This window comes from Xenia sp. Carnegie-2017, unplaced genomic scaffold (genome assembly GCF_021976095.1).
Source record: "Xenia sp. Carnegie-2017 unplaced genomic scaffold, XeniaSp_v1 HiC_scaffold_4, whole genome shotgun sequence".
In the NCBI taxonomy this organism is placed as follows: domain Eukaryota; kingdom Metazoa; phylum Cnidaria; class Anthozoa; order Malacalcyonacea; family Xeniidae; genus Xenia; species Xenia sp. Carnegie-2017.
In genome coordinates, this window is record NW_025813504.1 from 6,433,457 (window position 1) to 6,449,924 (window position 16,468).

Consider the following 16,468-nt stretch of genomic DNA (forward strand, 5'->3'; position numbering starts at 1 on the left):
GTATTTTATCCTTCTTCATAGTTGTAATATGGTGATTGACGTAATGGCGTTGGAGAAAACGCTCATTAATCCTTTTACCTCGCACATTAAAATCACTTTTTCTAACAATTGAGCAAATTCCCCTACAACGCAAATAAAATTTCAGGTAGAATGTTTAAGTAGAACACAGGTATTTATTAAAAAGTTAATTTACCTTCTTCATTATATTAATATAGCGATTGACATAATGAAATAGGAGAATACGGGCATCGATCCCGTAACCTCGCACACGCAAAGCGCGCGCTCTACCAATTGAGCTAATTCCCCTGCAATGCTTAAGAAAGCTTAGGTGGCAATCTTCATGAAGAACACAGGCATTTTAAGAAAATTTTTTACCTTTCTTATAATATTAATATAGTGATTGACATAATGAAATTGGAGAATACGGGCATCGATCCCGTAACCTCGCACACGCAAAGCGCGCGCTCTACCATTTGAGCTAATTCCCCTGCAATGCTTAAGAAAGTTTAGGTGGCAATCTTCATGAAGAACACAGGCATTTTAAAAAAAAAATTTTTGCCTTTCTCATAATATTAATATAGTGATTGACATAATGATATTGGAGAATACGTGCATCATTCCCGTTAAATCGCACATGCAATCTCGTTGCCTCTAACATGAAGAGCGCTTGCTCCACCACTACTTGCTATTTCCAATACAACGCAAATTAAAACTTACTTGGCAATGGTTGTTGAGAACACTGAAATTTCTCGCACATGCAAAGCGCGCGCTCTATTACTTGAGCTAATTCCCCTACAACGCTAAAAGTTCAGGTGGCAATGTTTATGGTGAACACCGGCATTTATTAAAAAGTATTTTAGCCTTTTTCATAGTTATATGAAATTCTCATTAATCCTGTTACCTTGTACATGAAAACCGCTTGCTCTAACACTTGAGCTAATTCCCGTACAACACAAATTAAAATTCAGTTGGCAACTGTTATTGAGAACACTGACATTTCTAGAAATGTGTTTTAGCCTTCTTCATAGTTATAATATGGTGATTGACTTAATGGCATAAATGGTGGTTGACATAAACGCTCATTAATCCTGTTACCCTGTACATAAAAACAGCTTGCTCTAACACTTGAGCTAATCCCCATACAACACAAATAAACATTAAGGTTGCAATATTTTGGAGAACACCGATTTTTCAAAAAAGTGTTTAACCTTCTTCATGCATTTAAAATAGTGCCAACTTTAATGGCGTCGGCAAAAACGGGCATCAATCCCGTTGCCTCTAAAATGAAAACCGCTTGCTCTACCACTTGAGCTAATTCCCCTACAAACTCAAATTAAAAGTTTAGGTGGCAATGTCTATTTAGAACACTGGTATTTCAAAAGAAGTGTTTTAGTCTTCCTTATAATAATAATATAGTGACTGCCATAAAGGTATTGGAGAATACGTGCATCATTCGCGTTAATTCGCATGCAAAGCGCGCGTTCTAAAATTTTAGCTAATTCCCTTAAAAGGAAATAAAAGTTCAGGGAGCATTGTTTATGGAGAACACTAGCATTTATTAAAAAGTTAATTAGCCTTCTTCATTATATTAAGTGATATAAGTCATAATATTGTGATTGACCAAATGGCGTTGGAGAAACCGCTCATTAATCCTGAAAACTCGCAGATGAAAACCGCTGTCTCTAACACTTGAGCTTATTCCCCTACAACTCGAATTAAAAGTTCACGTTTATGGATAACACTGGCATTTTAAAAAAAGTGTCTTAATCTTCCTTATAATATTAATATAGTGATTGACATAATGATAAGGGAGAATACGGGTATCGATACTGTTACCTCGCACATTCTAAGCGCGCGCTCTACCACTTGAAATGATTCCCCTACATCGCAAAAAAAAGTTCAGTTGGCAATGTTTATGGAGAACACAGGCATTTTAAAGAAAGTGTTTTAGCCATCCTTATATAATTAATATAATGATTGACATAATGATATTGAAGAATATGGGCATCATTCCCGTTAAGTCGCACATGCAAAGCGCGCGCTTTAATATTTGAGCTAATTCCCCTATAACGCTAATAAACATTCAGGTTTCCATATTTTGGAGAACTTCGATATTTCGAAAAAGTGTATTAGCCTTCTTCATGAAATTGAAATAGTGTCTATTTAATGGGGCATAAAAAGCCTTATTTATGCCATGTATAAATACAAATAACATATTTCATTTAAGCAATGTCCTATTTTTGTATGTTGTGTGTAAAACCCATAAACCCCAAAACCCATAAAATGGAAAAGAAAATAAACACATCACATATCACGAATAAGCTTCCGAAAATTGACCTCCGTCCTAGTGTCTTCGGAACACGAAGAATAATCACAATCACAACTTTGGTTTCTAAAACAATTTTTATTATTACTCCTCAAATATCTCGCTTCTATCGCTTGTCTCATTTCCGTTCTCTGCTCTCTCTACTTCCGTTCCACTCATGTTTTCTATATTGTCCCTTATCGTCCCCAACGTACCCGAATGTACAATTGAACTTAACACAACTTTAACATAATTTGCAACATCATGCGCAACAATTTGATATAAAAACAAAAATGAAATAAAAACTGGGAAACTGAAACATATATCTTCATATTAGAAAGACCCAATGAACATTTTTTAAACGTAAAAAAGACAAGAAAAGATGTATTTAAAAAAAAGATGTGCATGATACAGAAAATATTCAAATGAAATGTTTTTATTTATTTTTTAGTATTTTCCGTCTAGTAGTAGTTTCTCGGATTAATCTCCATTCTTGTCGATTACGTTTATCCACGTAGATATCGCGCTAGGTACAAGCTAAGCATGGTACAATTCAGAAAAATTGTCGAAAAACGACAAGAAAATTTTGGAATTGATGGAATTCCCGTTGCCAAAATTAAAAACAAATATCGATTGCGAAGAACATACGCACTATTTCAGGGGGGATTTGGCAAATTTTAGATGTATGTTGCCTTCATCCAATCACTGAGCATTCTTAATGGAGTTATCATTCCAGTATATTTATAATACGATGGTCTGAACACAGAGTAGATATCTTAACAGAAGGTCCACTAGTGTCGAAATTTTTTGATGTTCGTGTCCCCTACTTTTCTGAAGCAAATTCTAAAGCAGACACGTCCTTCCAGCAAGATACTTCCGCTAGATCGCAATAGAAAATATAGATTTTTTAACAAATATATTATTTTGCACTACAAAAGCTTGGGGCCTTACGTTCTTCACCAAACGATAACTCTTCAACTTATGACAATAAATTACATGCACTTAATATTTATTTGAGTTGTACGGGGATGAAAATTAAAACAACTCGTTTAATGGTTTGGCGTTTTAATAAAGATTAAACGAAAACAATTTTAACTACAAGCACTAACATCAAGTGAGTCGAGCTTTAATTTTCTCTTCATCGTGTGAATTTGTTTAAATTGTTAATTACCATATCAAAGTACTGAAAACGTTTTCAAGAGGAAAGGGATTGCGCGGAATGCAAATGAAAGTAAACCCCTTTCAGAGCAAGGAGCTCTTCGTGTGTGCCTCGTTCGATTACTTTTCCTTTCCTTATAACCATAATAGCATCTGCATGTTGAATTGTTGAAAGACGATGAGCGATAACAAGAGTAGTACGTCCAATACTCGCCCTATCCAAGGCTTCTTGGACAACCTTGAAAAAATACAAAGATGATAAAAAGGTCGAGTGCATGGTTAGAAGAAAATTGTGCTTCATTGAAAATAAAATGGTATGTACAATTTTACTTAATTGAAAATTACTCTAGTTATTTCAAAAGATTTTTCATTTAAATTATTCACTTAGGGCCTCGTTGCAATAAGCATGCAATTTTGATGGGCCCAACCCCAAATTTCATAGCACTCCCATTTCTAAAACAATGTATGACTTTTCTGAAAATAGAAATTCAGAAGAATGAATTTGGCTACAAAAAATGTAAAATTTTAAGAATTTAAAAGCATTTAGAAAATAAACACAAATTATATAAAAATGTAAAAATAACATAAATAGTTAAGTCACTACATTGATAAACTTTTCATTTCGCTTTAACTTTTTCTCATACCATACTTCGGAAATATTAGCTCATTCTAAAGAGGTTTGATGGACTGATTTTTATCAATATCAAAACAATAATTTACCTTTTCACTTTCTGTATCTAAAGCAGACGTTGCTTCGTCCAAAAGGAGAATCTTTGGATCTCGGATTAATGCTCGTGCAATAGCAACTCTTTGCTTTTGTCCGCCTGATATTAAAGCACCCTTGTCTCCAACAACTGTATCATATCCCTACATTTCAGATAGGAAAACACAATGAGAGAGCATATCCAAGTATCAGAATACATTGCCATGCGTGAGCATTTTAAACGCACTTATTATTATACATTTGAGTATTTAATATGAACTTGCACCGCTAGTAAAACATTTTATGTTTAATTTGTAAAGCGCGCTTAATATTCATCATTTGGTATCGTAGAAGATTCACTATAAAGCATTCACAGTTAACTATACCTGAGGCAATTTCGAAATGAAGTCATGGATATTCGCAGATCTTGCTGCTTCTTCAATTTCACTATCACTAATAGTTCGTGTTGTATCGCCATATGCTATATTTTCTTTAATCGATACGTCAAAGAGAACTGGCTCCTGCGAAACGATACCAATTTGGCTTCTCAACCATTTCAGGTTTAATTCTTTAACATCATAGCCATCGATCATCTAAATGAGTATGGAAATAACAATCTTATTTCGTGACTTCCTCATCGAAAAACCCATTGACATGTTGAAGACAAAATCAATATCGCATGTGATGTTTCATTATGCAATAAACGACATAAAGTTGTAAAAATGTTTCCCTTTACTAGAATCAAAACAAGATGAAAGGGAAGCGAAAATGGCATACTCAAAGTTATATAGTTAAACGAAAAATTTAGCATTGTTGACGTGGAGTGGATACATGGACGTAGAAAGATCGATATTTTTTTGCGGGGGAGATGGGAGGGTGGAGCACGGCATACATTCATATATACATGCATAATATGCAGTATCAAGTTCCTTTAATATCCATTTTCTTAAACGAATTATAACATGCATATATGATTATAGAACAACCCCTCTAAATTATCGGTTTTCCTACGTGCGTGGCTTGATAAATAGACAGCTCGTACACTTACCACACGCCCACTACGTGTATCATAAAATCGCTCCACTAAAGAAATAGAAGTACTTTTACCACAGCCACTAGTGCCAACGAGAGCTACTGTCTGTCCAGGCTGAACATTAAAACTAAGATCACGTAAGACTTTTACATGTCGGCGAGTTGGATATCGGAATTTTACGCTGGCCAGTCGAACTTCGCCGTTACAGGATGTCTAATGATGATAAAAAATACATCATCAAAAAATACGTTTAAAAGAGATTTCAACTATTTTTCTTGTATGCACTCTTTCAAAGTTTCGTCTTTTGTTTTATAATGAGCCATACATGAGCCTTACAAAAGAGGCACAACCAAACTTCTCTTATCTCATCGCATTCAAATTTCTTGTGAAGAATTCTAAAACCAGAAACCCAAGCTAGAATTGCTATGTAAAGGATTCCGAAATCTGGAATCCAGCGAAAGTTATTCTTTAAAATCCAGACTTCGTGAGTACGGAACTTTGCTTTAAGGAACTGGAGGATCTAGACTCCATTTTTATAAAATTGGAATATAGCAGCATGTTTATAGATAAAGCACGACGGAGATTGTATTTTGATATTTTCCATGTAAAGAAAACATAATCGTCCTCTAAAATGTGTATCATTTAAAGGAATATTTTTGTGAATATAAAGCGTATGCGTATGCAATTGTATCTGTTTTTCTAAATAAATCAATCAAATAAACGTATCAATTTATAGAAACTATTTACGAAAGCTGCATTTTCACTGGCAATTACTAAAACAATCAGTAACTTAACCAAATAGATCAAATAATGAAACCGAACACATTTGGATGTATATAAACATTTAAAGTATTAAGGAAATGACGAAATGTAAGAAAATATTTAGTATTTATAAGTAAAGCAAATATTTATCAGAAGGTAAAAAACCATATTTCGCCACCATACACTAATAAAATTTTTTGTACCTGTTTTAAAAATTTTCACAAAATAACCCACTGGATCTTTGTTGATCAATAGATAAGCAGCTCTCTTAGCTAACATTTCTATTGACGGATGAAGCATACTTTTTGTTGTTTTGGTATAGCCGAAAATTGTATACAGTGATATATAGAGTCAGTGAGTACCAGAGCCCTGTATTAGGAGAGTTGGGACACGGGAAGTAAAAGTGCTTAGCGTACGCCATTTTTGTTCCAAATGACAGCAAATATTGAGCATTCAGTGCTGGAAAGACAAGCTATCTGTTATATTTTTCCTCTCATGAATAGACAGCAATCGCCACGTTTGGAATTCAGTTGTTTATTGATGTTATAATATTGAAAAAGCAATTATTTAATGCAGTGGATGTAATTTATACGCCTTTACTACTGTTTTTGCCGCAAGGGAGCGTTATGTTTCTATTCTTGATCGCTTTGATTAGAACTATTATAACGCAACATAAAATCATTGAAAACATTTTTTAATAACTTATCTCCTAAGTAAAAATGGTTATAATTGGCACTTTTGGAACAAAAATGGCGGCTAGATACACACGTGACCATATCTACCCGTTCACCATGATCATAATCCAAAATGCAGAGAACAATACGTGTCCCAACTCTTACATATACAGGGCTCTGGTGAATACCACTATCGGATGAGCACCCCAATGGCATTTGAAGAGCTTAGATAACCCCTGGAGGAACATTAGCTGGAGCCACTCACTTACACAAACATACTTTTCATAGAACAAAAAGTATTCATCCTTAGTGCACAGGAAAGAATTCTTGTATTATTTTTCACTGAAATAATTGTTATCTATAAACTGATGTAAAATAGCAAATAGTAAATATTACCGGTATAACTCCACGATCATTATAACTATCGATTTCCGGAATTTTCTCCAGGAAACTGAAAACTCTGTTGGTCGCTTTTCGAGCTTCGGTATAATCGGGAGTCATGGAGGAGAGTTGCCCAATAACAACTGCGCACATAATTATTGTAAAAACAGATCTATCGGAAAGGAAAATATGTTTATATTGAATAGATATTTTACTAAGAAATCCTAAAACAAAGTATATTTTTGCAGATCAAAGTCTTCAAAATACGAAGAACTACCGTAGAGTTCTCGAAATTATCCCCCGCCCCCCCCCCCACCACCACCATTGAAAGTAATCTTCGTTGCAAAAGTAGACGCCTAGTGTTGTCATTGCACGTAGTGAAAAGAATTAATGTTAATTTCATGCTCTGTTGAGCATTGGCACTTTGATGTTCTCCCCTAACATGGCCACATGCAAACATTCTGTATTAAAAGAGTCGCAAAGGTAATCACCCCCTCTTTGTAAAACTTTCAAGACCTTTCCAACATCAGCATTTTTACCCAAATAAAACAATCATGTGCATCATTATCAAATATTCCAGCCTTATACAACTTCAAACGTATTGAAAATATCATTCATACTACGTGGATTAAGACTCGACCATTAGGGTGAACTAATGCTGAAAGTAACTACTCAAAACCAAACACCCCTAAAGTAGCCAGGCCCATAGGCCATAATTACTCTATGGTATTTGCACAAACTTACGTCGTCATTTCATTGACATCAACTTTCCCTTTACTAAGTAAGTAGCCACCATAACGGAAACCAACAGCGAATGCGATGTTCCCCACTGCCATCAAAGTTCCGTTAGCAAACCCTGCCATATGACTAGTTCTTTTTGCTTTCCTGAAAATACCAAAAGTTTCAAAATATCTCACGCTGCTTTCGGATAAAAAGCAAGCGAAATCAAACACGTCACATTTCGTCATGCAGTAGTCCTCACAACTTATTGCGTATGCTAAACAAAATTCTAAAGATGAATATGACACAAAAATTGTACATTTTAGATTATTTTCTCATTAAGCACATCTTTGAAAATTTCAGTCTACTTTTTAAAACCATTTACGATAGTTCAGTTCATGTGATGGACGCTCTACACAACTTGTGACGTCACATTGTATAATGAGAAGTTGAAATAGCTGGTTCTCTTTAACCGAGAACAGATTTCTTCATCGAAGAGCTTCCTTTATCGAAAAGTATAAATATTGCTTGATTATTTTAACCAAAAGTGGTCTGCAAACTAAAGAGTGTTTGAAACTTTACAGCGAACTATTATGCAAAATGAGTATCTAGAAAGGTGTAAGAATCATTTATAAAAAACTGGACCGGTTCTTTAATTATATAAGGATTATTTTAAACACTAGTCACATGCAAATATTTGGCGAAGAAAATGTGCGGAAGAAAGAATGAGTGGAGCACTTACCAAAACGTTAAAAAACAACGAATTCAAGCACATGATATTCAATGTTGCGATTATACAATATCATCGTGTCAATTTGTCAAAAAATAGTTTTCGTTTTAAATGGCCAAATCATTTTAAACATGCATCACGCTTTTCTGATGATAAATTTCGCTGAAGGTGTTTTCTCTTGTTATCAAACAACTTTGGTAAGTCGACGCTGTAGTCTTAGACAAAAATTTTTGCTCTTGGCCTGTTTAAAAATACACTATCATTTTAAAATGTCTGTCCGATGAAAATATAATTAAAATTTTTAAATAGTAAAATTTTCGAGTCATTAACGCTTTAAAGACAGTGCAATTACGTATAGGAGAAAAGTCATCAATGTCCAGACGCTAAAACGTAAATATACCTGAGTGGCTCAATTTGAGAGTCGCTATAACGTTCATAAAATTCTTCTTCACGTCCTAGTGAAACAACCGTTTGAATATTCGAAATCGTTTCTGCAGCCACCTGGATTTCAAAGAAATTTGTCAAGTTTTAGTCCTTGATCTAACGAAACTGCTTGGATTTGCACTCATTACCAAACGCGCATTTAATATCTGTACACAAATCTACTAAAGTCTAAAATTAGACCTATCAAAAAGTTTGCAAAATGGAATGGTTTTATGGGAATAACATAAGTATACATCATTTATGTTTAGCAGTCATTTGGTTATAATAAAAACAACTCATTATTCTGCTATCTGCGTGGTGTTTTTTGAATTCTGTTAACGTGTAAGAAAATTTTAATGGCAAGAGAAAGAATGCAGCTTCTTGTTTCGAGCAATTTTCATCCAATGTGAATGTGGTGGTTACTCGCGCACGTTGTGTTTTTGTTACTGTTGCACCTGTTATAGTTACTTTTATATAAAGGACATTGGTTACTCTACAAAACAATCCATACAATGCGTAACCGTACATCTTGTGTCCCAAGTGCAAGACGTCACCATTGCACTATGGTGATAGCCAGGATGCTATCGCCATAGTGCAATGGTGATAAACGAAATCAACATATGATTTGAACAGGTTTTTAGTTCTTTTGTACACGTGGTTGCTATTTCTAATGACCAAATGGTCCTTAAATACACGTTAAATTATTCAGTACCGAAAATAGCGTTGAAATATGTGGCAAAGAAACTGGGGGGAGACTTAAAATATATTCCATTCATACCGATCCAGCATTGGAGCGATCTTGATCAACACCGCCTCCTCCCATGAACACATTGAAAAATGTCCCCCCAACGTAGACCAGTGGAGTCACAGCACACATTGCAAGTGTTATTCTCCAGCTTTTAGAGAACGAAACTGCTAGTCCACTTGCGATTGTAGCGATACTTGAGGCAAGAAGACCAAGTTGTGCTCCTGTAGCCTGGTGCAGTAAAGATAAAACTACATTTAAGGCATGATGAGTGAAAATAAGAAAACGTTGAGTCAAGGACAAATAAATTGTGTTCAAAATGCGAGGTTTCAAAGGAGAAGGGGATAATTTTTGTATGGTGCTTTGAAGAACGTTTATTGTTAAGTTATTTTCAGCCAACACAAACTCCAAGGGTAGACTCTTCATTCACGCTTTGTAAACGGTATTTTTCAATGCTTTTGATGCTTTTAAAGTTGTGTACGTTTATGGTGGTTGCATGACAATTGGTGGATTACTTAGTAGGCTTAAGACTATAGAGACTCGGGCTTTCGGAAAGTTCGTGGTTTCTAGACACAATTAGTTTTTGCTTTTTGCTATTCTGTACTGCTACATATGTATCTACTTCAGACCGTTTATATCCATAAGAGAGATTGAATATTGACGAAAATGTCTTTCGTACTATGTACTGTTCAAATGCGCGATGCTCAGAGCTCATGCGATAGCGTGTTTTCCCAATCTCACAGACCGTGTTAATAGTTTTTGAAATTTGGTTTCATATTGCTAACACTTAATGGGAGTAGTACATACTTTAAAAAGTCCGTAACTTTGTCTTAGCCTACTGGCCTGGCAACTAATAACCCACCTCTGTGCCAGACACAAATGTACAAGAATGTTTTAATTTGATAAAGTATGAATATGCAAAAAAATAAATTAGCTATTAAAATTCGTACAATCGATCAAGTTCCAGTAAAAAGCTTGCTCACAATGTTTTTTCTAAATATATTTATATGGAAAAGGCACAAGATATGGTGTAATATTTTCGTATACATCAAAATTATGTCTACAGGCACTGCAAACAAAAAATTATTGACTTTGCTTACTAGAGTAATAGGACTTTCAAGGGGCTGTTTACATGATCCCGTCTAACCGGGATTCAGTGAGGCGTGAGAGGATTTTGAGTCATTGAAAGGAGGCAAAATTTTTAGCGGAAAAATTACAACTGTTCGTAAAGTACCACAAGTTATTTCAAAGGCAATACTAAAATTAGGCCACATTAGTTGTTCTCATTTTAAATGCTTGCGTATTTATAAAGCCAGAATATTATGAAATTACTGAAGAAGATTTATCTGATATGTATTAAATCGTTTCCATTTGTCAAAATCATTTAACGCTTCGCTGAATCCCGGCTACCAGGGCTCATGTAATCAGCCCTTAATATAACGTAAATGTACCCCCTGTATCTTGGAGACATCAGTAGATAACCGCATACACACAGCACCAGTGCTGTTTTCTGGCTTATCAAAGTAGCTCATATCCTATGGAAATGGAAAATTGATTTTGTTTAAAAAAAGAGCTATGGAAGAACAACAACAAATATTAATACAAGAACGCTTAAATAACTGATTTCTTTTTTATTTCCAAGATGTATTGGTTGCCGGCCAAACGAAACACGTACACATGATACCGCAGAAAATGTACTAAGAAAAATTTATCCTTAAGGATATCTCTCTATGATCGCAATTTAAAAATCTACGTAACTGTTCATTTAATTAAAAAATGTAAAAACTACAGAAAAGGAGGTGATTTTCATATACCTTTAACGTAAGAAAAGATGTTCACGAATTCAAATCCTGCACTTTAGATACAAACTTGCAATAATTTATTAAGTCATTCTAAAGAACTGTGCATTTTTTTTAGCTTTATCTAGCTATAAAGATAGAGCAAGCATGAGTTTCTCATAACACACCCATTGAAAGGATTATATTTGGTATGGCAAACGGCGAGCTTATTATCACTATTTTTTTAATTTTTCCTATTCAGCGAGAATCATCAACCTATGTTTTTTGAATTACCTGTCTTAGAACATGAAGAAACGTGTCGGTACGTAGACGTTTTGTTAAAGCTTCTCCGGCTTTTGCTAAGAACCAATACTGAAATACAACATTTATGATTTAGTAAAAAGGAACAGGACAAAATATGTTTAGTTGACACTCTAGCTATGAAAGTGCCTTCATAAACTTATACTAATATAAAGAAAGTTCGTATAGCAAGCGTTAAGGACAATTATCCACCCGGGATTCTATATGTCATGTAAAACATCAAAAAATTATCCCACCAGGAAACAGTTTCAAACCAAGCAACACATTTCATGTATGTTTTCTAATTTCGCAACAGAAAACATGTTACTACGAAAGCAGTGTTAGCAGTGTTTACAAGCAAAAAATAAACCTGGGTCCAATCCGGGTAAGTTTATGTTGAGTAAATAGGGCTAAAAACTAAGCAGGCAAACATTTGTTTTTAAAGAAAGTCCCATTAGAGCTTTAGAGATCCTTTATTTATGATCACAAAAGAATTCGTATCATGGGCACTTGCATGAATTAAAAATATCATGAAAACCAAGAAAAGATGAGAAAATTTTTCGTCTTCTAATTGATGAAACATATCGTTCAACTGTTTTTGTATCATGACTTATTTCCCTAAGGTTTTTGAGGTAGGAATTTCCTTTTCAAAGTTGTGATCCATTGCCAGCTTCATTTTTTCTACATTATAAATGCCATATCAATGAAAGCAAATTTGTGATCTACGTTGAGATAAATTCTTAGCTATGGTCAAAATGGCTAAAATAGTAATCACCTACATTTCCTGATTCCAAAATTTTCAAAACTTAATTTGATCACCATGGCATTTTTACTCATAACTCAGAGACCATTTTTCTTTATGACAATCAAATTCCATAATTTTTGTATAATTACTAACCTGTACAACGATACCAAAACCACTTTCAACCCCTAAGAAGAAGAAGTAAAGTGCCCATTTTCTGCTATCGTCCTCCATTTCCTCTCTGTCTTTTGCATTACTTGGATCATTGTCGAGAGTCTAGAAAGAAGTAAATAGTGAAGAAGCTCGAAGTATTACATGAATCATTGTCAAGAACCGAAAGTAGTAAAGATCGAGTGAAGAAGCTTGCACTATTTGTAATAAATTACCACATGTTCACTTGCGAAAGAAATGATAAGAGAAACACTGAGATTCTGAGATTGCATGCTCCAATAATAATGATGAATGAAAACTGTTTTAGGATTATTGTAAGAGTTAGTGTTATTGTGATATCGATATAACTGCTACAAGCAGAAAAAAATTGATAAAAAATGTCTTAAAAAGTTTCTTAAGTCGCTTTATTGCAGTGACTTCCAACAATCGGACCATAATTGCAAATATATGTTGAGCTCTGCAAAACTTCCCTGGAGGGGAGCCATGCCCCTAAAAACAAAATTCTGGAAAGGCTAGAGCCTCAGAGGCCCCTAGGTCACGCCCTATACTTTCGAAAGTTTTTTTTGAAAAACGTTCAATCAGATCTATACAACAATATTTATCAGCTTTTCCTTGAACAAACTTTAAGCAATCCATTTGTTAAAAAAAGTGATTAATCGCTACAAGAAATTAAAAACCTATCCACAACAATGCCATCGATGATAAATTTCCAGATGACAAAGTTTCTTGATCGATCAAACTGCTTTAAAATGAACTTCAGGCTGTTTTAATGTAGATTTACAAACAAAATGAGCAATAAAGCACGCGCGCTGGTTGGTCTGTACCTGAGTTTGTGTTAGGCTGTGTTAACGAATCCGAATTCAATCAATTAAATCGATCGAAGAGAGTTTGCTAGTAAGTCATAAATGCTTGATAGAGGAAAAATTAAAACGTTTTCTTTGAATTTACATGTTTTGTATCGTAGTTATTCAAAATAAATAAAAAATGTTTCTCGAGCTTGCACTGTTTTATGAAAAACTCGGAGAAGTTTACGAGAACTCTGGAGCAAGTTAAAACCTCTGGCTTTCACTCATCCTCTCTCAAGCTCTCACAAAGATCTCCTTGGTTTGCATAAGCCTCCAAGAATGTGTTGTAAGTTTAAATCAACTTGCCACAAAACAACTCTTTGAAAACTGGAATGAAAAGGCGTTAGAGTTAAGATTTAAAAAATTTTTTCATTGTACTCACCCCAAATATTCCTCCTAAGCTGAGACCGTACAAAGCAGGATACAATCCAAATAGCGAAGCACCAAAAATACCAAGCACTAAATATTTCCACTCGGGTTTGTTCTTTTTGACGATTTCAATTAATGACACCTTTTTAAGGTCCTCCTCTTCTCCCTGAAACATTTATAATCATGTTCACGAACATCATGTATATAAACAAAACAAGAGAAAGTTCACCCTAAGATATTATATAAATTGCAAATGATTGAATCCGATACAACTAAACACAGATCTGAATAAACTTGTGGCAACTGGGCATCTGCCATGTTAAGAATGGAATTGCTTGTGCTTTAAAGAAGTTACGTAGCTGTCGTCTCTTAAATTCAAGAACACGCAAGATTTCAAAAATAACAATGAATGTAATCTACTAAATAAATTTAGTAAATACTAAATGTGTACAAACTTTTCCCGACACTCTTGAGACTGTATGAGTTGAAGTAGTTGCTGTAGATAAATCCAATTGCGGAAAAGCAAGGGAACTTGGCTTTAAATTCTCCTCTTCAGCCTCCTCATCTATTTCAGGCTCTTCAACCCCGGCTTTCTCCTATATAATGACGCAAAAGAAGCTTATGTTTCGCTGTATGTATTAAAAATTTCGTTATTTCGTTGAGAGGTAAATTAAGATAGCAAAAAAAAGCAAAAGAGCTCTTTACAATAATATATGAAAAAATAACATTAATTAGAATTGATCAAAAGGATCCGAGCTGGTAAAGAGAAAGATCTACTCCAAGTATAAGGTCCATGTTCAACTAAATATTTGAGTAACAAAAAGATAGTTTTTCATTTCTATTTTCTTCCTCAAACATGAGTTAAACATGGACATTTTTTGTTCGGAGAATGTTTCTTACTAGACTTCATAATATTGTCGGCTGGTAATGGCTTTTGGAAAAGGGAAAAGTCATAACTGATTCTCTTTTTACAAAATTTAACTAGATAATAAGCAATGTTTTATAGGTCATTGTTTACAAGTTTATTATTAACAGGTAAGCTTTTAGCTGCAAAATGTTGAAAAAGGCAAAACTCACTTTCCACAATTTCTTCATAAAAAAATAATGCTATTGGCTTAAAATAGACATGAAAAATATTCATACTAACGGACAATATGTTTTTGTATTAACATAATGTTACATTCGTGCTCAATGATGAAATTAGAGATATCTCTCTATGTGATGCATGTTTCTAGTTTGCAGTCTGCGTTTAAAGTCTCTATATGTCAGAGTTAAGAAAATAGCGTTTTAGATAGTTTAATCAATTTAAAGAAGTTGACACTGCACCGGATGTGACGTAATAAGGAGAACACTTGTATTTAGGTCATAGGTTCATTACACAGGTTAATAGTAAACATTTAAGCTGTTTATGGGATGTTTTCCTATACATGTGCCATACGTGTACATTTTGACGACATTTTTCAGCAAACAATCAAAGTAAATACTTAAAAAGTAAAACTGCTCGGACGCTATTTCATACTGACATTATATATTATTGCACGGTGTATACACTTCACGAAAAGAGCGCTACTTTTTATAATTCATTTCCTGCGCGAGGTCACCTACTTCTAAGCCGAAATTTTCGACCGATTATATATATTTCGTATGCTCTTACAATCGATTTAACTACCTAAACAACTTATTTTCAAGACCCTGGTGTTCAAACTTTAAGGTTTCCGTCTTTACACATGTATCATATCCATTACCTGTAACATCACTAAACTTTTATAGATCCCTTCTGCTGCCATCAATTCTTCGTGTGTTCCAGTTTCAACGACGGCTCCTTTGCGAACAGACACTATTAAGTCAGCGGTCTTTATCGTGGATAAACGATGTGCAATAACTATAGTTGTGCGGCCTTTACCAGCCTAAGAGGTTTAAAAATTGACAAGTATCATGGTAGTGATCAAATTATCAATTTACAACTGACATTTTGTCAAACCGGTGAACATTGCTATAGCGTATAATAAAATAAAAAACATCACGAAGCTCAAAGTATAATTTACGACTAATTTCATCAATTTAATATTTGTTGTTTCTTTAGCAGCTAAATATTGATCCCTATTATTTGCAATCTCTCCGCTTAAGTTTAATCATTGACTGGTTTTGTACACTTGCCTAGCAGATAAAAAAAGTTAAGCGAAGATGGAGAACGTTAATTTTGAGTTTACTCGCGAGCAATCGGTGACGTTGTAAGTTCAATTGAGGGCATATGTATAAATATAGTCCTTCCAGCTACGAATTTGGCGACTTCATTAATCGAAAACATATATTTATTTTGGTTGTTTGCTGCAACTGTGCGTTGGGACCACAAATTACACAGTACTAGCACAAAAAACGTCAAAAGGCTATCTCAAGTGAATTTTGTGCAAGATCAACTAATCAGTGATTCTGATGCAGATAAAGACCTCAAATGTAAAGTTTACTCAAAATATTCTGTCATTTCACATACATCCAAGGAGCCAGTAAAGGCTCTCTTTCCAAAGATGGTTGAGTCAACGGTGTTAAGCAATTACACAAAAATCACGTGAGATTTCTGTGTGATATATATAATCGTGTATTATTAGAGTCCATCGTAAGAATACAGAAA

The 16,468-nt window shown here is 34.4% G+C and overlaps 1 protein-coding gene and 1 non-coding gene across 3 annotated transcripts in view; both read right to left on the minus strand.

Annotated features, from left to right (window-relative positions):
- Nucleotides 1-233: 233 nt before the first annotated feature.
- On the minus strand, nt 234-306 carry Trnaa-ugc. Its single transcript has one exon. It is a non-coding gene; the product is annotated as a tRNA-Ala (tRNA).
- A 3,047-nt stretch (nt 307-3,353) lies between these two features.
- Nucleotides 3,354-16,468, minus strand: part of LOC124455516 (ATP-dependent translocase ABCB1-like) — a 28,833-nt gene continuing 15,718 nt past the window's right edge. For both annotated transcript variants that reach the window (XM_047006152.1, XM_047006153.1), the window contains exons 13-26: nt 15,585-15,746; nt 14,295-14,435; nt 13,853-14,005; nt 12,611-12,730; nt 11,707-11,784; nt 11,086-11,169; nt 9,668-9,865; nt 8,867-8,967; nt 7,761-7,901; nt 7,032-7,188; nt 5,215-5,412; nt 4,553-4,759; nt 4,184-4,330; nt 3,354-3,701 (exon numbers count right to left, since the gene is read on the minus strand). In XM_047006152.1, coding sequence (XP_046862108.1) covers nt 3,501-3,701; nt 4,184-4,330; nt 4,553-4,759; nt 5,215-5,412; nt 7,032-7,188; nt 7,761-7,901; nt 8,867-8,967; nt 9,668-9,865; nt 11,086-11,169; nt 11,707-11,784; nt 12,611-12,730; nt 13,853-14,005; nt 14,295-14,435; nt 15,585-15,746 — 2,088 coding nt within the window. In that variant the 3' untranslated portion in view covers nt 3,354-3,500. The remainder of the gene's footprint in view (nt 3,702-4,183; nt 4,331-4,552; nt 4,760-5,214; nt 5,413-7,031; nt 7,189-7,760; nt 7,902-8,866; nt 8,968-9,667; nt 9,866-11,085; nt 11,170-11,706; nt 11,785-12,610; nt 12,731-13,852; nt 14,006-14,294; nt 14,436-15,584; nt 15,747-16,468) is intronic.